This window comes from Chiloscyllium plagiosum, chromosome 22 (genome assembly GCF_004010195.1).
Source record: "Chiloscyllium plagiosum isolate BGI_BamShark_2017 chromosome 22, ASM401019v2, whole genome shotgun sequence".
NCBI lineage: Eukaryota > Metazoa > Chordata > Chondrichthyes > Orectolobiformes > Hemiscylliidae > Chiloscyllium > Chiloscyllium plagiosum.
Window position 1 is genome coordinate 26,650,091 of NC_057731.1, and position 22,887 is coordinate 26,672,977.

Consider the following 22,887-nt stretch of genomic DNA (forward strand, 5'->3'; position numbering starts at 1 on the left):
GATTTCAAAGCTATCACGGGGTATGGAGAGGAAGCATGAACATGATATCAAGGTAGAGCATCAGCCATGATCATATTGAATGACAGAGCAGGCTCAAAGGGCTGAATGGCCTAATCCTGCTCCCAGTTTCTATGTAAATTGAAACATATAAACTGAAACAATACATAAATTTATCTGTTCATCCATTTTATGAATTAGATTATTTTCATTGCATTATTACATTACTTGAATTCAGGTTTATCATGTGATCTGTCACCAAAAATAAAATTGAACAAATTTAGGAGGATCAGGGACAATTTTAAAAAAATGCTTTAGTTTGGAAAATTACAGTTCTGTGAATTTACCCTTTAAAGTGATCCAACAGAGAGTGCAAGACAGTTTTCACTGCAGACAAGCTTTTCAATGTTAATCATTAAGTGACCCTTAAATGTTGTGAACGCATGATTGATTTCACTCAGTCTTCATAACAGATTGTGTCAAGATCAAACCATTTCTGAAAAAGGTTTAATAAGCTTGAATGCTGTTTGGGTGTTTTTCAAAAATCAATAACATCTCGTGATTGGAACCTTCATCAAATGTATTGGTATGTGCCTTGCTGTATAAGTGAGAAGGAGAAGGATTTCATGCGAATTGTTAAATATGGAGGCAGCCACTAAACTGCACTTTGCGTGGGTAAGCTATTTTCTTGAATTAAGATGTCAGGAATGTTTGCAGTTAGTCATGAGGCTCTAAGAATATGTAGTCAATATCCAGGCAAGTAAGCTTTTAACATTAAAAAACATTGGATTTAACAGCTGAATTCTTAGTTTTGAGGTTGTCTCTTTCTTATATTTCATCTACTTGTTCAATAGAATATTCCCATTAAGTCTAAATTGCTTTTTATGATGGACAGTGGATTAGCTGAGCTGTAAAGCAGCACTGTATGAGGAATAGTAGACAAACAGTTTGTTGTCATATGGATCAGACCACTGTTGATATGATCATGACCACAATAATTGCATGATGTCTCTCATAAACACTTCTTCAAAAATCTTTACTGGATGACCTAACCTTTTAAAAGCTGAAAGCTACAACTGCTTTGGCTGTCGTAATTCATAAAGAAAATCCTAATCATAGATCTATGTCAGGCATGAGAACCAAACTTATTGCTATACTCTTCTAAATATAGGTAATAAGTTCAAACTTGTTGCAAAGGGTGGTAATTTCATTCTTATTAAAATCAAGGTTTAGCAAAATTTTACTGGCCTTGATATTATTAACATTAACTCCAAGAGAACACAATGAAATGTTTGTAAAGATCCAGTTTTAGCACCACTTAAACAAGTTTCCAATTTCTAATTTATCACTGTGGTGAGCTATCATACAACTGGTGTTTTTCTTTTGGAAGTGACAAATGGAATGGAAAATTATGATCAGTACGTCACTGTGTTCTTGCAATAGTTAGCAGAATGAAAGTCTTAATAAAAGGCTGACCACCATTTTGACAGAGCAAGCGAAAAACAAGCTGATAGAAAAACGAAGAGGAGGAACAGAAGGATTTTGCACATTGTCCTAATAAAAAGGAATGCTTTGACTACTTAAAACATTTTATACTTATAAATATCACCCAGTTCATTATTTTGAATTATTTGGAATTTTTTCTTATTTTCCTGCAGCATTCTCTGGGCTTGCTATAATTTCCAGGCGTGCCTCAAGTTCTCCCACGTTGCTATTCTTAATTCGTGAAATTTGTCAGTCAGTGTTAATAAGCTGTTTGAGGGTCATCACAGTCAAATCTAACCACGTTTACACTCAGTACCCAAGTTTGCAAGCGACAATTTTTTTGTACAGTTGAGCCATTATCCACCTTTTTTTTTGGCAGTAAAGGGGTACTGATATATTCTAATCAACCTATTTAGACACATTAGCAATTAGAAGTTTGAACTCTGGTTGATTTCTCTGCGCAGGCTAATTGTTTTGACTCCCACCTGAGATTGTCTCACTCAAAACCAATTAAGGATTGAAAATAAGCACCCTGATTGATCATACTTGCTCATTACTCTGTTGTATTTCTATTCAATTTATATATCTTAGATTATGTGGGAAGAGTCAGCTTCCAAATCTTGAAATGCCAGTAGTCCCCAACCTCATTTTTAGTTGGTCATGTAATCGCCAAATTAATTAATCAGCTGGTGTAATCCTCGGCTCAGTGATAATATTATTACTTTTGAGCTGTAAAGGTAGGTTCAAAACCCAATTTTCTGAATGAGCGCACAATATAGGCTGACACTTTAGTGCATTGCTTTAATGGTAGGGAATTATCAGAGGTTCCACCTTTTGGGCAAAAGGTTAAACTGAGTGAATGTAAAAGATTCCATGCAAAGAAAACTAGTGAAGCTATCCTGACCAATATGTATCTTCTAACAAAGAGCTCAAAAAGATCAGGATTTATTTTAATCTTGATACTGACTCTTTACTCATTATACAGTTTCGTCACTGTATTTACCTACATTATAACTGTTGCGTCAGGGTCTGAAAGGGTCATTTCCGCCACCTCCAAACAGACCCCACCACCAAGGGTATATTTCCCTCCACTCCCCTATCAGCGTTCTGGAAAGACCACTCCCTCCACGGCTCCCTCGTCAAGTCCACACCCCCCACCAACCCAACCTCCACTCCCGGCACCTTCCCCTGCAACTGCAAGAAATGCAAAACTTGCGCCCATACCTCCCCCCTCACTTCCCTCCAAGGCCCCAAGGGATCCTTCCATATCCGTCGCAAATTCACCTGCGCCTCCACACACATCATTTACTGCATCCGCTGCACCCGATGTGGCCTCCTATACATTGGGGAGACAGGCCGCCTACTTGCGGAATGTTTCAGAGAACACCTCTGGGACACCCACACCAACCAACCCAACCGCCCCGTGGCTGAACACTTTAACTCCCCCTCCCACTCCGCCAAGGACATGCCTCTTCCATCGCCAGACCATGGCAACATGATGCCTGGAGGAAGAGCACCTCATTTTCCGCCTAGGAACCCTCCAACCACAAGGGATGAATGCAGATTTCTCCAGCTTCCTCATTTCCCCTCCCCCCACCTTATCTCAGTCCCAATCCTCCGACTCAGCACTGCCTTCTTGACCTGCAATCTTCTTCCCGACCTCTCCGTCCTCACCCCTCGCTGGCCTATCACCCTCACCTTAACCTCCTTTCACCTATCGCATTCCCAACGCCCCTCCCCCAAGTCCCTCCTCCCTACTTTTTATCTTAGCCTGCTTGGCACACCTTCCTCATTCCTGAAGAAGGGCTTATGCCCGAAACATCGATTCTCCTGCTCCTTGGATGCTGCCTGACCTGCTGCGCTTTTCCAGCAACACATTTTTCAGCTCTGAAAGGGTTAATACTGAGTAATGCCTTCAGCACCACCCATTATAATGATGTTGTATCGACTGGGTTGGAGTAACATCTGCAATCTGGGTTTTCATCATAGTGTCAAAAACACTGGGCTGAATTTTCTAGTTTTTAGGCAAAGTGCTTTGAGTGTGTAATAAAAGATTTACATATACATAATATCAATATGATTTTTAGAGTTTGAATTGTAAAGTAGTTGCATTTGCTCCACCAATGCTACCAAGTGATGCTGTTTCTCCAGCAATTTCTGTTTTATAGAATCTCTGCAGTGTGGAAACAGTCCATTAATCCCATTCTTACCCTCCGAAAAGCATCCCACCCAGACCACCGCGGCACCCCCCACCCACCCATGCCTGTCCCTGCAACCCCTGGTTAATCGACCTAACCTGAACATTCCTGGACACAATAGGCAATTGGCATGGCCAATCCACCTAGCCTGCATATCTTTGGACTGTGCAAGGAAAGAATGTGCAAACTCAACACAGACAGTCACCTGAGGGTGGTAATGAACTCAGGTCCTTGGCGCTGTGAGGCAGCTGTGTTAACCACTGAGGCCACTGTGCCAGTCCTTTCAACTCCTCAGCATCTGCATTTCTTTGTTTTATTTCAATAACCCTAGATACTTTGTTTCATTTTAGTTTGTCTTAATCTTTTTGTGTAATAAACTTCAGTGCTGTTGTTGAAGAAACTCTGCACCCTTTTTTGGCTATGTTTCAAGAAAAAGAAATAACATGTATCATACCAGGTTTCATTCTAGGATTGGACATGTTCAGTATTACCATCAGCTGGGATCAGGACAAGTGAGAATCATGGTGGTCTGTCATGGCTTACTGGCCTCTTTTCTTACACGTTCTTATGCACGTTATCTCATAAGTTATGCAACTGGCCTCTATGATGGGTATCTCATGGAATTGCACAGTAAGTGAGAGAGAAGTGCTTGCCATTGCTGGGATTTTGTGAGGTTCATGTTGCTGGCACAATGTTTAAATCCCAACTCCACAGCACTTCAGACACTGCAAACAAGAAACTGCCCTTCACACTATGCTCCTGCATTATATCCATGGAAATGAACTAGAATGCAAGTTAGCTCCTCAGTTTACCAGCAGAAACCTGGAGGTGCTGGTGGTTAGTGTGGTGGAGAGGAGGGTAGTGCTGTATTTTGCCTGATGAGCAAATGAGGTCATACAGCTAGGATTTACAGCTAGGAAAAACTGAAATAGTTGCCCAAGTCAGTGTGATGTTTCTGTGAAATGCAGTGAGCAGCAGTGCAAGAAGGAAGTCAATGATCTTATGCATTTTGCAAGTCTAAGTGTCTCTATTTTCTCTCTGCTACCTCATATCACAGGGCCAACACCAACTCTTACTTTGCCACTACATATACCTCTCAAGGGGCATGAGCTACAACTCTAGCATGCGACATATAGCTCAATAGCTCTCACCTACCTCATCCTCCAAAACTAATCCTTGCTGGAAACATGATGTTGCATTATGACATACAATATGTCCACCCACTTAATTATTCAGTGCTTTGACCTGTTATAAGCTGCCTGCATCTTATTTTCTGCTGAAAAACACAATGCAAGTCGCTGTGCAAAGTGAGTCAAAGCACACTAAAAGCCAAGATATCCATCCTTTGCTGATGTATGAGAAAGGTGTGTGCCTCTGTGTACAAAGTGACCTGGCAGAAGAATGCATGGTGTCCCTAAGCTCCAAAGTGAAGAGTTGAAGGGATGAAAGTCACTCCAAGAACAGACGTGTTGATGTGGTGAGACAGGTCATTGCTGATGTCAACTTGCATGGACAAAGATGGTGTTCATAGAGCATGTAGGGATAATAACCAAGCTGGATGAGTCCCTAGATAAGCAAGTGGTAAGCTGTTGTTGCTAAGTAGCTGCTGAGATTTTCATTTTAGGAATTGTCTCCATCATAGTTTCCTGCAGAGGGAGAGGTATGTTGGAAACTTCACAGAAATGAGGCAAGTTCGAGCTATGTATAAAGTGCAAATAGAAGGAAGTAAGGTAATCACCACTCATTAGCAAGAATCTGAATTCACATTTTAAATCTTAAGGAGGAGTCAGAAAGGGTTATCTTGATGTCTGATTATTCATCAGTTGTATGACACTTTGATCTTTTACAATAAATTCTGTGTCCTATGATCCTGCCCCATTAGTGATCTGATGAAGCAGCAGCACTATGAAAGCTTGTACTTCCAAATAAATCTGTTGGACTATAACTTGGTGTTGTGTGATTTTTAACTTTGTCCACCCCAGTGCAACACCGACATCTCCACATTATGATTATCTTTAAACCTATCTGGTTTCCTGCCAGCATGAAGACTCTAGAAACATTATGTTCAAGAGCAAACTACAGAAGGAAGATGTGAAGTACTTTGGGCATCTTAGAATGTGTAAGGTGCTGCATAAATGCAATGACTGACTCACTGGTATGTTGACATAAAAGAGAAACGCTTGTTCGACTAAGGTTTTGCAGTCAATTCAAGTCCAAAGTACAAGGATAAGCAAACAACTTTCAGCAGTAGAGTTTTGACTGCCACTTTATGAAGGTTATAACCTAAAGGTTATGAAGGTTATAGCCTAAAAAAAATTACACTGCAAAATCAATGAAAACACAAATGTAACAGACAATGAGGTTCTACAAATGTTAAAAGTACTCTTATCAGAATAACAATAACATTTCTACAAAATTAAACACTTATGCTATTTAATAGCAATAGTTGAAAACTATCTTTTCTTACCATGTTTTATGTACCTCCAATCCTTCTCCCCAATTACTTAAGATTTAATTTTCCCTAGCCTATATGCTCTCATATTTTTCTTAAAAACTTAAAATCATTTTCTTATTTTGTGTCCTTGTGTTCTGCTTATCACTAATTAGTTTAGAAGTGTGAACAACCTTTTAAGAAAACACAACTGGACCAAAAATGTAAAGCTGCAGTTTGCCAGAACGTCCAGAAACTAGCCCAGAGCCTGAATAAACTGGGACCGGCCTTTGCCCTGAAATATCTTCATGGTCGTTTGAGGGTAGAGCCATTGCCCAGAATACACTTATCGCTATCGGGGAGTAAACTGGAGGCTACATTGGCTGCGTTACCCCTTTTTGGATCAACAATATGTCCCTGACAACTGTTATAAGAATGTAAGAAATAGGAGCAGGAGTAAATCATATGAGTATGCTTCACCATTTAATAATATATTGACTTCACATAAACTCCACTGTAGCAGCTTAGACCATCGAAGGCATGCAGGATTTCTTTGCAAGTGACTTCTCCTTGACCCGATAAACTTTGTGAGAGTCAGTGGCGGATCACCTCTATGTCACATCAAAGACCTTATGCTAGATCTTAACCCCCGTGAGCATTAAGATGCTGGACATATAATGAAAGTTGGCTATTATGCTATCTTTTTCAACCCATTCAAGATTAAAATATCATAAAGCATGATTGTATGAATTGTTTAGCAGTAGCTGGAGTGTATTTTTGCTCCAATGTTTTACTTACCCATAGTACTGTACAGACTAAGACTGAGTCATGACAAGGTATGCTGGTCTCTCAAAGAATTCCCCATGTAGTTCTAGAATTCTTATCAATTCTGTGATTCTCTGGTTTTGAAAAATATATCTTGGTCAGAGAGTATGGGGAGGATACTCAAAATACACAGTATGTACACACAGGCAGTGAGCAAATCTGTTCCCAAATGACCCAAATAAACCAAGAAAATTCACCTATAGAATGAGCAGTCAGAGAAAAGTCACCTCCATAAATTCAATGCAAGGAAATGTTGTAGAACTACTACTCCAATCACAGACTATTTTTCTTCCATGGGAATGGAGGAATAAAGGCAGTTAGAAACGTAGCTGACAGCCCCAAGCAAGTCGAAGTCTTTCACTGTTTTATTCAGCCCAGGCTGGGATGAAAGAGACACCTGTGACTGAAGCTGGATCTTCAGCCACCTTTCACTGGATCCGCGAATTCCATTCCGGTTGGGAATGTCATCCTTGGTGTCAGCTGCTGCAGGTTGATAGAAGGGAGAGGATGGTTGCAAGGTGTGGGAGGAGAAGGGGCTGAAAGAGTGTTGTGGAGTAAATAGGAGGCCACAATAGGAGAGAAGAGGACTGCAAAAGTGTGGGTGAGAAGGAGGATACAATGAGGTGTGTGGGGAAAAGGGAACTGCACAATGGATATAGGATAGAAAAGAAGTCTGCAAGATAAAATAGAGGAGATAAGGCCCTCAAGATATGTGTGGAGCAGAGTTGGTGTCAGCAAGATATGTGTGTGGAAAGGAAAGGGTTACAAGATTTGTCTGAAGGCAGATGGGGCCTATAAGATTGTTGTGAGATTGTTGTGAGGACCAAAAATGTAAAGCTGCAGTTTGCCAGAACGTCCAGAAACGAGCCCAGAGCCTGAATAAACTGGGACCGGCCTTTTCCCTGAAATATCTTCATGGTCGTTTGAGGGTAGAGCCATTGCCGACCCCAGAATACACTTATCGCTATCGGGGAGTAAACTGGAGGCTACATTGGCTGCGTTACCCCTTTTTGGATCAACAATATGTCCCTGACATATTGACGGGTGTGGGGAGGAAGGACACTTCAAAATTGGTGTGGAGGTGAAGGATACTTCAAGATGGGTAGAGGATGAAGGGCATTGCAAGATACATGTACAGGAAAAGGTGCATGCAACATTATTGTACAGGAAGAAAGAAGCTGCAAAAGATTGTAAGGAGGGAACAAGACTGTTGAGGGAGAAGGAGGCAGAAAGGTGGGTGCAAGAGGAGAATGGATCTACAAATTATATAGAGGAGAGAGATACAAAGGAGAAAGAACCATTTTAAACCTGTCAACATAAGGAACATACAGCTAACTTTAAATCATTAAGGTAATGAATGCCTTGCAAATGAATATGAAATCTCTTGTTTAAGGCTATGTACATTCAGGTTCTACTGTATTTGGAAAAATGTAGTGAATCCTATTAAAATTAACATTGTGATAATTGTTAAGTTTTAAATCTAAAATTGAGATCTGGGTCGTATAAGAAGGGGTCTGACTGTTTGAATGAAATATTCCAGCTTTGTGAATGTGAGATAGAAACACATTAGCTGTAGTACATAGAAGAGTGAGTTAGTTAGTTTGGAATATAAACTTTTGTTGCTAATTTGTGCCTATTACCTTGTCACAATTTTAGTATTGTAGTACCTAAGTGATTTGTGGATTTAAGTTTACAGAAGTTAAATCACATGGAATACAGGGAGAAGTAGTCATTTGGATACAGAACTGGCTCAAAGGCAGAAGACAGAGGGTTGTGGTGGAGGGTTGCTTTTCAGACTGGAGGCCTGTGAGTAACAGTGTGCCACAAGGATCTGTGTTGGGTATACTGCTTTTTGTCATCTATATGAATGATTTGGATGTGAACATAGGAGGTATAGTTAGTAAGCTTGCAGATGACACCAAAATTGGAGGTGTAGTGGACAGCAAAGAAGGTTCCCTCAGAATACAACAGGATCTTGATCAGATGGGCCAATGAGCTAAGGAGTGGCAAATGGAGTTTAATTTAGATAAATGTGAGGTGCTGCATTTTGGAAAGGCAAATCAGGCAAACCTATACACTTAATGATAAGGTCCTGGGAAGCGTTGAGACCTTGGAGTGCAGGTTCATAGTTTCTTGAAAGTGGACTCGTAGGTAGTGAAGAAGGTGTTTGGTATGCTTTCCATTATTAGTCAGTGCATTGAGTACAAGAGGGCGGCACGGTGGTTAGCACTGCTGCCTCACAGCGCCAGAGACCCGGGTTCAATACCCGCCTCAGGCGACTGACTGTGTGGAGTTTGCACGTTCTCCCCGTGTCTGCGTGGGTTTCCTCTGGGTGCTCCGGTTTCTTCCCACAGTCCAAAGATGTGCAGGTCAGGTGAATTGGTCATGCTAAATTGCCCCTAGTGTTAGGTTAAAGGGGTAAATGTAGGGGTATGGGTGGGTTGCGCTTCGGCGGGGCGGTGTGGACTTGTTGGCCCGAAGGGCCTGTTTCCACACTGTAAGTAATCTAATCTAAAGAGTTGGGAGGTCATGTTGTCGCTGTACCGAACATTGATTGGGCCATTTTTGGAATATTGTGGCAGTTGTGGTCTCCCTCCTATCGGAAGGGTGTTGTGAAACTTGAAAGCTTTCAGAAAAGGTTTACAAAGATGGTGCCAGGGTTGGAGGCTTTGAGCTATAGGGATAGGCTGAATAGGCTGGGGTTGTTTTCTCTGGAGCATTGGAGGCTGAGGGTGACCTTATAGAAGTTTATAAAATCTTGAGGGGCATGGATAGGGTAAATAGACAAGGTCTTTTCCCAAGGGTGGGAGAGTTCAGAACTAGAGGGCATGGGTTTAAGATGAGAGGGGAAAGATATAAAAGGGATCTAAGGGGTAACTTTTTCACACTGAGAGTGGTGCGTGTATAGAATGAGCTGCCAGAGGATGTGGCGGAGGCTGGTACAATTACAACATTTTAAAAGGCATCTGGATCGGTATATGAATAGGAGGAGTTTAAAGGGATATGAACCAAATGCTGGCAAATGGGAGTAGGTTAGTTTAGGATATCTGGTTGGCATGGGCAAGTTGAACCAAAGGGTCTGTTTCCATGCTGTACATGTCTATGACTCTAAATTGATTATTATTGAGGATACTGATGAATTCTTTGAATCCCGTTTCTGTATTTGTCCAAATATCCCATATAACATAACAAAAGCTGAAGAGATTGTTGTCATTTGATTACTAATAAATTAGTGAGTATGAAAAGGTAGCCAGCAAAAACCAAAATTGGGGCAGCACAGTGGCTCAGTGGTTAGCACTGCTGCCTCACAGTGCCAGGGTACACAGGTCCAATTCCAGCCTTGGGCAACTGTCTGTGTGGAGTTTGCACGTTCCCACTGTGTCTGGGTGCTCCGGTTTCCTCCCACAGTCCAAAGATGTACAGGTCAGGTGAATTGGCTATGCTAAATTGCCCATAGTGTCAGGTGCAGTTGTCAGAAGGAAATGGGTCTGGGTGGGTTACTCTTCAGAGGGTCGGTGTGGACTTGCTGGGCTGAAAAGCCTGTTTCCACACTGTAAGGAATCTAATAAAAAATTTTAATCTAATAGTACATACCCCTTTTTTTTGAGGACTTCACTTGAAATTTTCTCTCGTCCTACATTTTGCTTATTAGAAGGTGTGTTTTGATTTTGACCTCTGTTAGGAGGTCTCCAATGCAAGAAATATTGGAGAGTGATTGAAGGCCCTGATGAAGGTTTTGGGGAGCCATGTAGTTGTGTATTTGCAGTGGTTCAACAGATGGGCCAACACCCCCCACACACCCCCTCCAGTAGTGTAAACATTTGGCAAGGAAGCAAAGAGGGGAGCAAAATAATTTCCAAATGGAAGTTTTTGATTAAAAATAATGGTGAATATTTTTTAAAAATATCTAGTTGGAATATAATGTACTGAAGAACGAATTCCTGCCTAATCTGATGACATAGGAACCTAATTAGTGTAATAATTGAGTAACTGCAGATAGCAACCTTAGTAACTGCAGATAGCAACCTTATCCATCACTGTTAATGAATTTGAATAACTTTAGCAGCTGATCTATGCATAATAATAAATAGGTTCTTTATTTTTAGCAAAATTCATATGATTTAGCAAAACAACTACAGAACAACTTCTGTACAGGGGTTGAAAATGGCACAGCACTGCAAAATAAAGAAGTAATTCAATCTGAAAAGATAACAGTTCTATTCTTCTGAATTGAGCAGTGTGATCTCTGCCTTGAATTCTAACAGAGCTGTCTTTTGTCCATTTTGAAGGGAGACTTTCTCAGTTATTTCATGCATGACTTGAAAATCTTCCAATAGCTACAAAGTATGAGTAACAAACATGTTTTACGTATATTTAAAGCTGGAAAACAGTTTTTGAGTTTATTTGGTTAACGTGCCTAATACTTAAAATGGCTTAGCAAAGCTTACAAAGTGTAATCAATCCTGAAGTGAGCATGCAGGTTGGGTTACGTAGTTTCTGCACATTATAAAACATTTATTTGGATCATTTCTTTTTTGTACAACGGAAAGCAGGAATGCAAACTGCAATGGAAATGGAGGTATGTGTTTCTATGAGAGAGTTACATTGCTGATTTGTCAGAAAATGAACCTTTGCAAAGTCTGTCTTTCCACGTTTGATCATTTTAACATGATAAACATTTATTAATAATGCACTGTTTTGTGTTTTTCGTGTTTCTCAGGTTCTTTAAATGTTGCTGTTCTGTTGCTGAATGAAGTATGTGAGCTGGATTTTCAGCTGGAAGGACTCTACTTCCTGATCAGGTCATCAAAAATATTGCACTGCTACTGTGATAGCTGAGAAATGCTGACAGTTTGCTGATGAATATAGGACAATGGAACTATTTTTTCAACAAGTGCCTGCAACTGACACAGATGAGAGGAGTGCAGGCAACTACTGGGAAATTATGATGTCGCAGGTAAAGGTTTTGCCGTCCAGCCAATTTATGGGAAACAATAGATTGGAAAACTTGGCATTCAAGATTCAAAACACACAGCGAAGATTCATGGGGGACTATAAGAAAAGAGCAGCTTCACCAGCTTCCCAGACTGCATCAATGCCAGAGCTGTCTAGTGAGCACTTCATACACACACCAAGTTTGAACAGCCAGAATGGAAATGATAGATTTAGCTGCAAAAAAGCACTAAATCAGTATTATTCTGGCTTCACAAAGTGTAGTTCCAATTTGAACTATTCAGATATTCCTTTAACAGCACATGGCTGGAAAATACAAGAATCCTCAGTTTACAAAGCAACTAACTCTGAAATTGCTTTTGATGCAAGCATTGAGAAAGTTCGAATAAAAGACTTCTGTATGCAAAAGAAAGAGTGTGTGACTGTAATAACATCTGATACTGTAAAATATCACCAATTACCTAAACGAAGCATTGTATCAATTTACACTGTCGATGAAAACTATGACAACAACAACGAAACAAGACCTTACACAAAGGTAAGACAATAACTCAAAAGTACTGGTATTAATTCAGTGTGGTGAAGAAAATATAATACTCTCCATTAATCAGAGCAACATTTAAAATGTCTGAAGACATTCTAGATTACTGTTGAAGTTTTTGCTTTTTCTAGAATGCATGGCTGTATATTTACACATTTTGGCACAGTCATGCTGCAGGGTACATATGTTGGAAACGCAGAGTAATGAGGATTAAGTCTCATCTGAAGAGACGAATGGACGGTCTAAAAGATCTTGACAACACGACCAAGTTGAGGATGTGTTTGTCAAAATGTGTGGCACTGGAAAAACACAGCAGCTCAGGTAGCATCTGAAGAGCAGGAGTGTCGACGTTTCGGGCATAAGCCCTTCATCAGGAATGTGGAGGGGGAAGGGAGCTGAGAGATAAAAAGGGGTGGGGATGTTGCTAGGGGGAAGGTAGTTCGGAAGATGATAGGTGGATGCAGGTGGGGGGTAATTGTGATAGTTCGGTGGGGATACTGGAGCGGATAGGTGCGAAGGAAGATGGCCATATAGAACAGGGCAAGAGGGAGGTGCCAAGTTGGAGGGTTGGATCTGCAATGAGGTGGAGGGAGGGGAGATTTGGAAACTAGTGAAGTCGATGTTGATTCTGTTTGGTTGAAGGGTTCCAAGCTGGAAGATGAGGGGTTCTTCTTCAGGTGGCTTTGTTTTGGGAATGGAGGAGGCCCAAGACTTGCATGTCCTTGCAGGCATGGGAGTGTAAATTGAAGTTGTCGGCCATAAGGTGGTGGGGTTGTTTGCTGCATGTGTCCCAGAGATGTTCCCTAAATGCTTTGCAAGTTGGTATTTTGTCGCCTTGATATAGAGGAGACCACACTTGAAGCAACTGACACAATAGATGAATGTGTGGATGTGCAGGAAAATCTTTGCTGGATGTAAAAACACCCCTTGGAGCCTTGGATGGAGGTGTGAGGGGAGGTGTGAACTCAGGTTTTACACTTCTTGCAGTGGCAAGGGAAGGTGCCGGCTGCAGAGGGTTGGTTGGTGGGGAGCATGGGTCTAACAAAGGCGTCATGGAGGGAATGTTCTCTGTGGATTGCAGATAGAGGTGAGAAGAGAAATATATCTTTGGCAGTGCAGTCTGATTGTAAGTTGCAGAAATGGTGGAGGATAATGCGCTGTATCTGAATATTAATGGGGTGGAAGGTGAGGACCAGAGGGGTTCAATCCTTGTTGCAGTTGGAGGGGTGGGGTTCAAGGGCGGAGGAGTGGGAAGTGGAGGAGATGTGCTGGAGGGCATTGCTGATCATGTGGGAGGGGAAATTGTGAATCTTGAAGTAGGAGGTCATCTGGGATGTCCTGGAGTGGAATTGCTCCTCCTGAGACCAGATACGGCAGAGGCGGAGGAACAGGGAGTAAGGGATCACATTTTTACAGGGGGAGTGGAGGGTGGGAGAAGGAGTAGTCAAGGTAGCTGTGGGAGGCTGCGGGTTTGAAATAGATATCCGTGTTGAGTTGGTTGCTGGAGATAGAGACTGAAAGGTCCAGGAAGGGGAGGGAGGCATCATAGATGGTCTGTGTGAATTTAAGATCAGGGTGGAAGGTGTTTGTGAAGTTGATGAACTGCTTAACCTTCTCATGAGAGCACAAGGTAGTGCTGATACAGTCATCACTGTAGCAGAGGAAAAGGTGGGGCATAGTGCCGGTATAACTGCGCAAGATGGACTGTTCCACGTATCCTGTGAAGAGGCAGGCATAGCTGGGGCCCATGCGGGTGTCCATGGCTACCCATTTGGTCTGAAGTAAGTGGGAGGATTCAAAGGAAAAGTTTTTGAGGGTGAGGACCAGTTCCGCCAATCAAATGAGTGTGTCGGTGGAGGGATACTGGTTAGGTCGGCGGGAGAGGAAGAAACGGAGGACTTGGAGGCCTTCACCATGGCACCACTTCAACTCCTCCTCTCATTCCCATTAGGACATGCGCAAGTCCTGGGCCTCCTCTGCCGCCAAACCAAAGTCACCTGCCAAATAGAGGAAGAATGTGTCACCTTCCACCTCGGGACACTTCAGCCACATAGCATAAACATCAACTTCACTCATTTCCAAATCTCCCCTCCCCCACCTCATCCCAGATCCAACCCTCCAACTCGGCATTGCCCTCTTGACCTGTTCTACCTGTCCATCTTCCTTCCCATCTATCCACTCCACCCTCCCCACCGACCTATCTCAACTATCCTCCACCTGCATCCACCTATCGCCTTCCCAATTACCTTCCCCCGAGCCCCACCCCACCCTCCTATTTATTTCTCAGCCCCCTTCCCCTCCACATTCCTCATGAAGGGCTTATACCTGAAATGTTGTCTCTCCTGCTTCTTGAATGCTGCCACACTTGCTATGCTTTTCCAGCGCTACACTTTCGACTGACTCTCCAGCATCTTCAGTCCTCACTTTCTCCTCCTTGGTGATGGATTTGACTGCTACCATCACAGTGGAATACCATGGGACCAATTTTTATTTGCACTATGCATAATATAATAAACAAGTCCATCCCAATCTCTGTTCACTATTTCTAAAAAAAAATAAACTCATCCTGTCTGTTATCCACTGCAATATTTTGTTGTAAAGATCTACCTCAGAGCATTAACAGATATTGAACTTGATGGACTGAAAATCTGAAGTGAACATATTGTATGTGTACTAAAATACATTTGATTGGAACCTGCATCAGTGTTCCTCAGTCAAGCTATGTGGTGGGGAGTTGGTTGTTTATTATTTGGAAATTATGAACATAAGATCTTTATTTTAATTCTGCTGCTAAGCACCTCCACTATGGAGGAAACAGTTAAGAGGCAAACACATTGCTACAGTTCTGATGTGAGATGCAGGCACTGTGGATGACAGATTTATTTCTCTCAGGGACAATAGTGGACCCGTTGGGTTTTTACAACTATGATCCCTGTTGTGTGGCACTGTTACTGTGCTACATGGCACCAACCTAGAACAAATCTAGCAACTCAAGACTGGCATCTGTAAGGCATCATGGGTTATCAGCAGCTGAATTGTACTCTAACACAATCTGCGACATCTTGGCCCTGCTCATGCCTGCCATTTCTATCAAGCCAGATGAAGAGTACAGGAAGGTATGTCTGGAGGAGCACCAGGCAAATGTAAAAATGAGGTGTCAACCCAGTGAAGCCACAAAACAGGATTATTTACTTGTCAAATAGTATAATCAACAAGTGATAGACAGAATTAAGTGATTCCACAACCAACGGATCAGATCTAAGCCCCGAAGACCTGCCACATCCAGTTGTCAATGATGGTGGACAATTAAACAATTCACTGAAGGAGGATGCTCCAGACATATTCCCATTGCCAATAATGTGGGAACTCAGCGCATCTGTGCAAAAGATAAGATAAGACTGAAGTATTAAAAAAAAATTCAGGCAGAAGTGTTGACTGGATGATCCATCTCCGCCTTCTCCAGAAGTGCCCAGCATCATAGATGCCAGTCTTCAGCCAATTTGATTCATTCCATATGACAGGAACGAATAGTTGAAGGTACCAGTCACTATAAAGTCTATGAGCCTTGACAACAATCCAGAAAACTTGTGCTCCAGATCTTCCTGTGCACCTAGTCAAGCTGTTTCAGAGCAATTAGAACATTGGTATCAGACCAACAATGTGGAAAATTACACAGGTGGGTCCTGTACTCAAAAAGCAGAATGAATCCTACCTGGCCAATTATCATTCCATCAGCCTACTTTCGATCATCAGTAAATTGATAGAAGATGTCAATAAATGTGCTAGCAAGTAGCATTTGCTTATTAGTAACCTGCTCACTGATGCTCAGTTCAGGTTCCATCAGGGCTACTCAGCTCCTGACTTTATTACAGTCTGGGTTCAAACATGGATAAGAGAGCTAATTCCAGAGGTAAGGTGAGAGTGGCAGTCCTTGATATCAAGGCAATATTTGACCAAGTGTGATGTCAAGGAGTCTGAGCAAAACTGGAATCAATGGGAATCAGGGAATCTCTACTGTTTTGAGTCATACCTGACACAAAGGAATGTCACTGTGGTTGTTGATCAGTCATCTCCAGGATATCTTGACAAGAGTTCCTCAGGATAGTGTCCTGAGGTCCAACCATCTTCAGCTGCTTCATTAACGAACTTCCCTCCATCATAAGGTTAGAAGTGGGAATGTTCACTGATGGTTCCGCGATGTTTAGCACCATTCATTTGTGCTTGGATACTGAAGTGGTCCATGTCTAAATGCAATATGATCTAGACAATATTGGGGTATGAGCTGACATTTGGCAAGTAAACTTTGCACCACACAAGTCTCAGGAAATGACCATTTCCAACAACTGGGAATTTAATCATCACCTCTTGACCTTCAATAGAATTCCCCTCACTGAATTCCCATCAACATCCTAGGAGCTACCATTGACCAGAAACTAATTAGGACAAGCCATATAAATACTCTGTCTACAAGACTGCAAGAACAGGCGAGAAGCTAGGGATCCTGCAGCAAGTGAGTCACCTCCTGAACTCCCAAGACCCCATCCACTATCACTGAGTTAACCAATTCCCCAACATTCAAAATAGCAGTATGTACCATTTATGGAATGCCCTGCAGAAATTCACTAACACTCCTAAGACAGTACCTACCAAACCCATGACCATTTCCATCTAGTGGACAAGTGCAACAAATACGTGGGAACAGCAAGTTGCAAGATCCCCTCCAAGCCACTCACCATCCTACCTTGGAAGTATGTAACCATTCCTTCAATGCTGCTGAGTCAAAATTCTGTCAGCATTGTGGTTCGACCTATAGTGAATGGACTGCAGAGGTTCAAGAAAGCAACTCGCCATCACCGACTCAAGGGCATCTAGGGATGGAAATTAAGTGCTGGTCCATCCAGCAACATGCACGTCCTGAATAAATTTAAATAAAATTATTGACACCAGCTTTATTCATTGAATTTAAATTCCAGTTTGTGCTGTGGTGAAATTTAAACCCATGTTTATGAAACATTATCCTTGAGTGCCAGTCTAGTCATATTACCACTATACCACCATCTCTCCCTCTGTTATTTATGTTGAAGAAGAAGTTATTGCATTGAGGACAATGCTTATTGAAGGGAATCTTACTTTGGAAATGAGATTTGGCATTGCAAATTTAACAAAAAATAAATTAACCCCAAGCCCAATGCAGTTTTCAAAATAACATCTTCTACAACCATTTGTTAAAAATGTAATTATAATTTATGTAGATTACATTTCCTGTCGTTCTCATTGGAAATCTTTCTGCACAGACTCATTTTTGTCACCTGGGAGTTACACATGTTAAATAACTTAGATTTATATAACACATCCTCGGGATATCTTGTGTGAGATATTGTGTGATGAGATATTGTGTTATAGACTATCTTTACAACTCACTCACCAGCTCACTATATTCCTTAATATCAGGTTCCCGTTCATTTATTCATAAGCCTTTACTATCCCGTTATTTATTATAACATGGTTTTATTCATTCACTCATAAAACTGCTGTTCTATAATATCCAAATTTAAAAACAACCCTTTCAAATCCACTACTGCCTTTCCACACCTTATCAGCCCCTGCTAGAAGTAATGTTTACCTCTGAATAAGTGCAGCATACATCAAGATTCCACAAAACATTATAATATTAATCAGCCATTACCAACCATCTTCTGGACCTGAATAGATTAAATACCTGTTAAATCCCTTTTAACTAGACCATTATCCCTTTAAGTGGGAGAAAGTGAGGACTGCAGATGCTGGAGATCAGAGTTGAAGAGTGTGGTGCTGGAAAAGCACAGTCGGTCAGGCAACATCCAAGGAGCAGGAGAATCGACATTTTGAGCATAAGCTCCTGATTAAGGGCATTTGCCCGAAACGTTGATTCTCCTGCTCCTCAGATGCTGCCTGTCCGGCAGTGCTTTTCCAGCATCACACTCTTCAACTCCTTATCCCTTTAAGCGTTTCCATGAAATTGCATGAATGTATGAAACTCATACTGGCAAATGGTAAATAAATCTCATAACCCAGCTGCAGTAATCAGTTTATTATCCTTTATTATTTTATGATGTGGAGGTGCCAGTGTTGGACTGAGGTGGACAAAGTTAAAAATCACACAACACCAGGTTATAGTCCAACAGGTTTATTTCAGAGCGCTGCACCTTCATCAGGTGGTTGTGGAGTATAAGATTGTCAGACACAGAATTTATAGCACAAGTGTACAGTGTGGTGTAACTGAAATTATATATTGAAAAAGTTTGTTAAGTCTCTGGGTTGTTGTTAAGTCTCTCATCTTTTAGAACCATGTTGGTTTCAGTTCTTTCATATGTAAATCCCAGAACTTTTTCTATAGTTACATTTTGAAGTAAACTTTAACAATAAGTGCCATGTCAGCTCAGATAATGCATTGAAGGTGTGAGGTGCCCTGTGTGAGGCTGTCTGTGCCCCAATGTTCAGACTGATTCTATTTCCAAAAAAGGAACTTATAGAATCTTAGAATTCATGCAGTTTTGGAGCAAAATAAAATGTAATTCTGCAAGTACAAATTCACCCCACAAACTTATATGTGTTTGTGTGTGCATCTGGGTGTATGTGTGTGTGGGGAGGTTGAGTGTCTATGACAGAGTGTGTGTATGTGTATGTATGTGAGTGTGAGTGTAAAAGCGTATAAGTCTGTGAGAGGGTGCATGTGTGGGTGTGAGTCTGGGGGCTGTGTATGTGTGCGTGTATGGGTCTGTAGGCGTGTGTGTGTGTGTGTATGTCTCTGTGCCAGATGTGACACTTTTACAGCTTCTACCCAGAATATATTAAGACAGTCATCCTTTATGGATGAGCCCTACGCATACACAGGATCTGTTCAAATGAGGAGGAACTTAACGGGCACTTGGAAGTACTCAAGGCTGCAGCCATAAGAACGGTGTATGATGCTCAACTCATCGACCATCAGTTTTGACGTGTCAATGCGAGAAACCGCAATGACCACCTCCGGAAACTGACACGAGCTGCAATCAACAGGATATTCTTCATTGTCCAGTACTTCCCAGGAGCCAATAAACTACGCCATGTTCTTCGCAGTCTGCAACAAATCATCGATGAGGACGAGCACCTTGCCAAGACCTTCTCCACGTCCCTACTTCTCACCTTTAAACAACCATCAAGCCTCAGATCATTGTTCACAGCAAACTGCCTGGCTTTCAGGACAATACCATACAACCCTGTCACAGCAGACTCTGAAAGATGTGTCAGAGTTTCATTTATTCATGCAATTTCATGGAAATGCTTAAAGGGATAATGAGTTGAAGAGTGTGGTATTGGAAAAGCACAGCCAGTCAGGCAGCATCTGAGGAGCAGGAGAATCAATGTTTCAGGCAAGAGCCCATTACACATGGATACACCACCCACTGTGTACGCAGCAGGTACTCATGTGACTCAGCCAACGCTCTCTATCTCATACGCTGCAGGCAAGGATGCCCTGAGGCATGGTACGTTGGTGAGACTGAGCAGAGGCTACGGCAACAGATGAATGGAAACCGCGCAACAATCAGCAGCCAGGAGCATTCCCTCCCAGTCGGAGAACACTTCAGTGGTCCAGGACATTCGACCTTGGACCTTCAGGTGACCATACTCAAAGGCAGACTTTGGGACAGGCAACAATGTAAAGTAGCCAAGCAGAGGCTGATAGCTAAGTTCCGTACCCATAGGGAGGGCCTCAACCGGGACCTTGGGTTCATATCACACTACAGGTGACCACCTGTGAAATATTGTGTTTTAGGCTATCTTTATTAGCTCATTCACCAGCTCGCTATATTAATTAATCCTGGGTTCCTGTCCATTCATTGATAACCCTTTAGTAACCCATTATTTACTATAACATGCTTTCATTCCTTCATTCATAAAACTGTGGTTCTGTAATATCCAAAATTAAAAACAACCCTTTCAAACCCATTACTGCATTTCCACACCTTATCAGCCTTTGCTACAAGCAGTGTGTACCTCTGAATAGTTGTAGCATACCGAACAATACCATCCCCATCAAGTCTCCATGAAACATGATAATATTAATCAACCCTTACCAACCATCTCCTGGACCTGAATACATTAAATACCTGTTAAATCCCTTTTAACTGGACCATTATCCCTTTAAGCGTTTGAACGAATGAAACTCATAACATCAAATAGTAAGTAAATCACACAACCCAGCTGCAGTCATTAGTTTAATATCCTTTATTCTTTTATTAAGTATAGGTACAATTTTTAACTTACTTAGAGCATAAATACCTAGCATTTTTACTAATATTTGCTAACTTAAAAGACAAAAGGATGAACACTTCCTAAATATGCAAGCAGACTGGACAGACGTCTCATCAGAAGTAGCAACTAGCATGTTTTAACCCATCTCCTGTCCTCCTGGACAGAAGCTCTTCAATCTTTGTGTATTAGAGATAAAAAATATAACACCATTGTAATGGAATTTTAATATAGGTAAGAACTGTGAACAATGGGGCTCTTGTAAGAACTGTATTTTGGGAGTCTATTTCCGCCTCGAACTTGTGCTGTGATTGCTGAATATAAGAGGCTATTATCGCCACACCCCAATTCCAGTCGTTATTTGAACACGATCCCATACTTACATAGCTTTGCAATCAATACATTATACAAGTGTTGCTTCCATGAATGACAATTGTGATAAATAATTAGCTGATCTGTTTTATAGTTGTTGATTGAGGGCAAAGTTTTGCCAGGAAATGATTGGACTTATCTTCGCTTCCATAAATTTTTCTGTGGGACTTCTTCTGATCAGGCAGTTAAAGTCTTGGCTTATTTATAATCCAAAACTATTATCTTTCGATAATGCAGCACTCCTTCACTACTGTAGGAAATGTCAACACAGAATATGCGTTCAACCTATTGAACACAACTTTTTGACCTGGAATATAAGATTTCATACTGAATATAGTCACTACTTAAAGAAGGTTGACTGTGAAAACTATGGAGGGATTAGTGCTTGTGGACATTAAGTGGATAGAAGTTCCACCTTACAACATCCCACCACTAATATCTTTCAGGAACGTAATCCCACAAAAAAATCCAGATTCAATTTTCTAATCAAGATTGGGTTCTCTGATCATATTGGTAGTTGGGGATGAGGTGACGCCTACATCAGCAAGTGAGTTAATGTAATCTTTGCACCTCTCATCTGCTGATTAATTTTCTGCAAACAGCCACACTGTGCAAAAGAGAGGAATGATTGACAGATGACTGTCCTAAAGCGAAGCAAAAAAGATTAAAATACAAAAATATCTATAATGCTACCAAACTTTAGTACTTTAATATTATGTTCAATTCTGATGAAGCATCACTGGACCCAAAACATTGACTCTGCTTTCTCTCCACAGATGCTACCAGACTAGCTGCATTTTTCCAGCAATTTCTATTTTTGTTTAATATTTTAACACATGGGCGTCTGTGAATACATGCATGTTATGTTTTATTTTAATGAAATATCCAATATCTAAAGTCTTAGTTAATATATTTCAAAGGATAAAGTTCTGCAAGGATATTAAATTGATACAATTATAATTTGTTTTACAGATTGAGAAAGTAAATATTCCTTTTTCATCAGTACCTAACAACAATAGGTTGAGCACCAAGAATGAAAACAGTGTTGTTCAAGGTAATGGCAATTTTGACAAAACCTTTTATTGAAAAAGACTGCATTCATTGAAGCTGACAGCTTTTGTCAACAGACTTTCAATGTCAGGTTGAGGCAGCAACAAGGATAATTGCCAGAGCATATTATGATTCATACTCTGGTTTGTACTGCTTGTATTCAGATATCATTGCCCTTTCATGATCCCATACATTTGTAAGCATTTTTGATTTCTCTGATCAGAGACATTCTAAACTAAAATAGTGATTGTAAATGATCTAAATTTCCAAAGCACCTTTCATGATCTCTAGTTTTGAAGCCAATTCACTGTTGTAACACATAAAAAAGACTGCAGTCCTCTTGCTCACAAGGTCAAAGAATAATGTCATTATTTGTTGTTTTATGTGTGGTTAAGGGATAACTGTTGGATAGATTGCAAAGGGAACTCACTGTTCTCATTGAATTGTGCTTTAGGATCTTCTTTATTCATTTGAGAAGGCAGTTAGGTTAACATTCCATCCTAAAATTGTAATTTCAAATGTTCCACTAGTCTTTCAGAAATATCAGCCTGCTTTATGTACTCAAGAATTGTATGGGCATGAACCCATAACCTTCTGACTCAGAGTGCTAGCATTTAATCAAAGCTGATACCTGATATTATGAGAATCTCTGATATATGACCTGGATGAAAAAACTACAATTGGAGAGGTATTTTCAGTGACCACAATTTACTCTACCTTAAGACTTATTGAGAGCACAAAATGCAAGGGCACCTTTTTTGAAA

The 22,887-nt window shown here is 41.1% G+C and overlaps 1 protein-coding gene across 2 annotated transcripts in view; it reads left to right on the plus strand.

Moving 5' to 3' along the window:
* The first annotated feature begins 459 nt into the window (after positions 1–459).
* Positions 460–22,887, plus strand: part of c22h10orf90 (chromosome 22 C10orf90 homolog) — a 219,333-nt gene continuing 196,905 nt past the window's right edge. Inside the window, exons 1-3 of one of the 2 annotated variants that reach the window (XM_043712607.1) lie at positions 460–672; positions 11,657–12,427; positions 22,046–22,127. In XM_043712607.1, the coding sequence (XP_043568542.1) occupies positions 11,810–12,427; positions 22,046–22,127 (700 nt within the window). In that variant the 5' untranslated portion in view covers positions 460–672; positions 11,657–11,809. Of the gene's footprint in view, positions 673–11,347; positions 11,516–11,656; positions 12,428–22,045; positions 22,128–22,887 lie in introns of those variants that run through there. The other variant, XM_043712608.1, reaches the window with a different exon arrangement.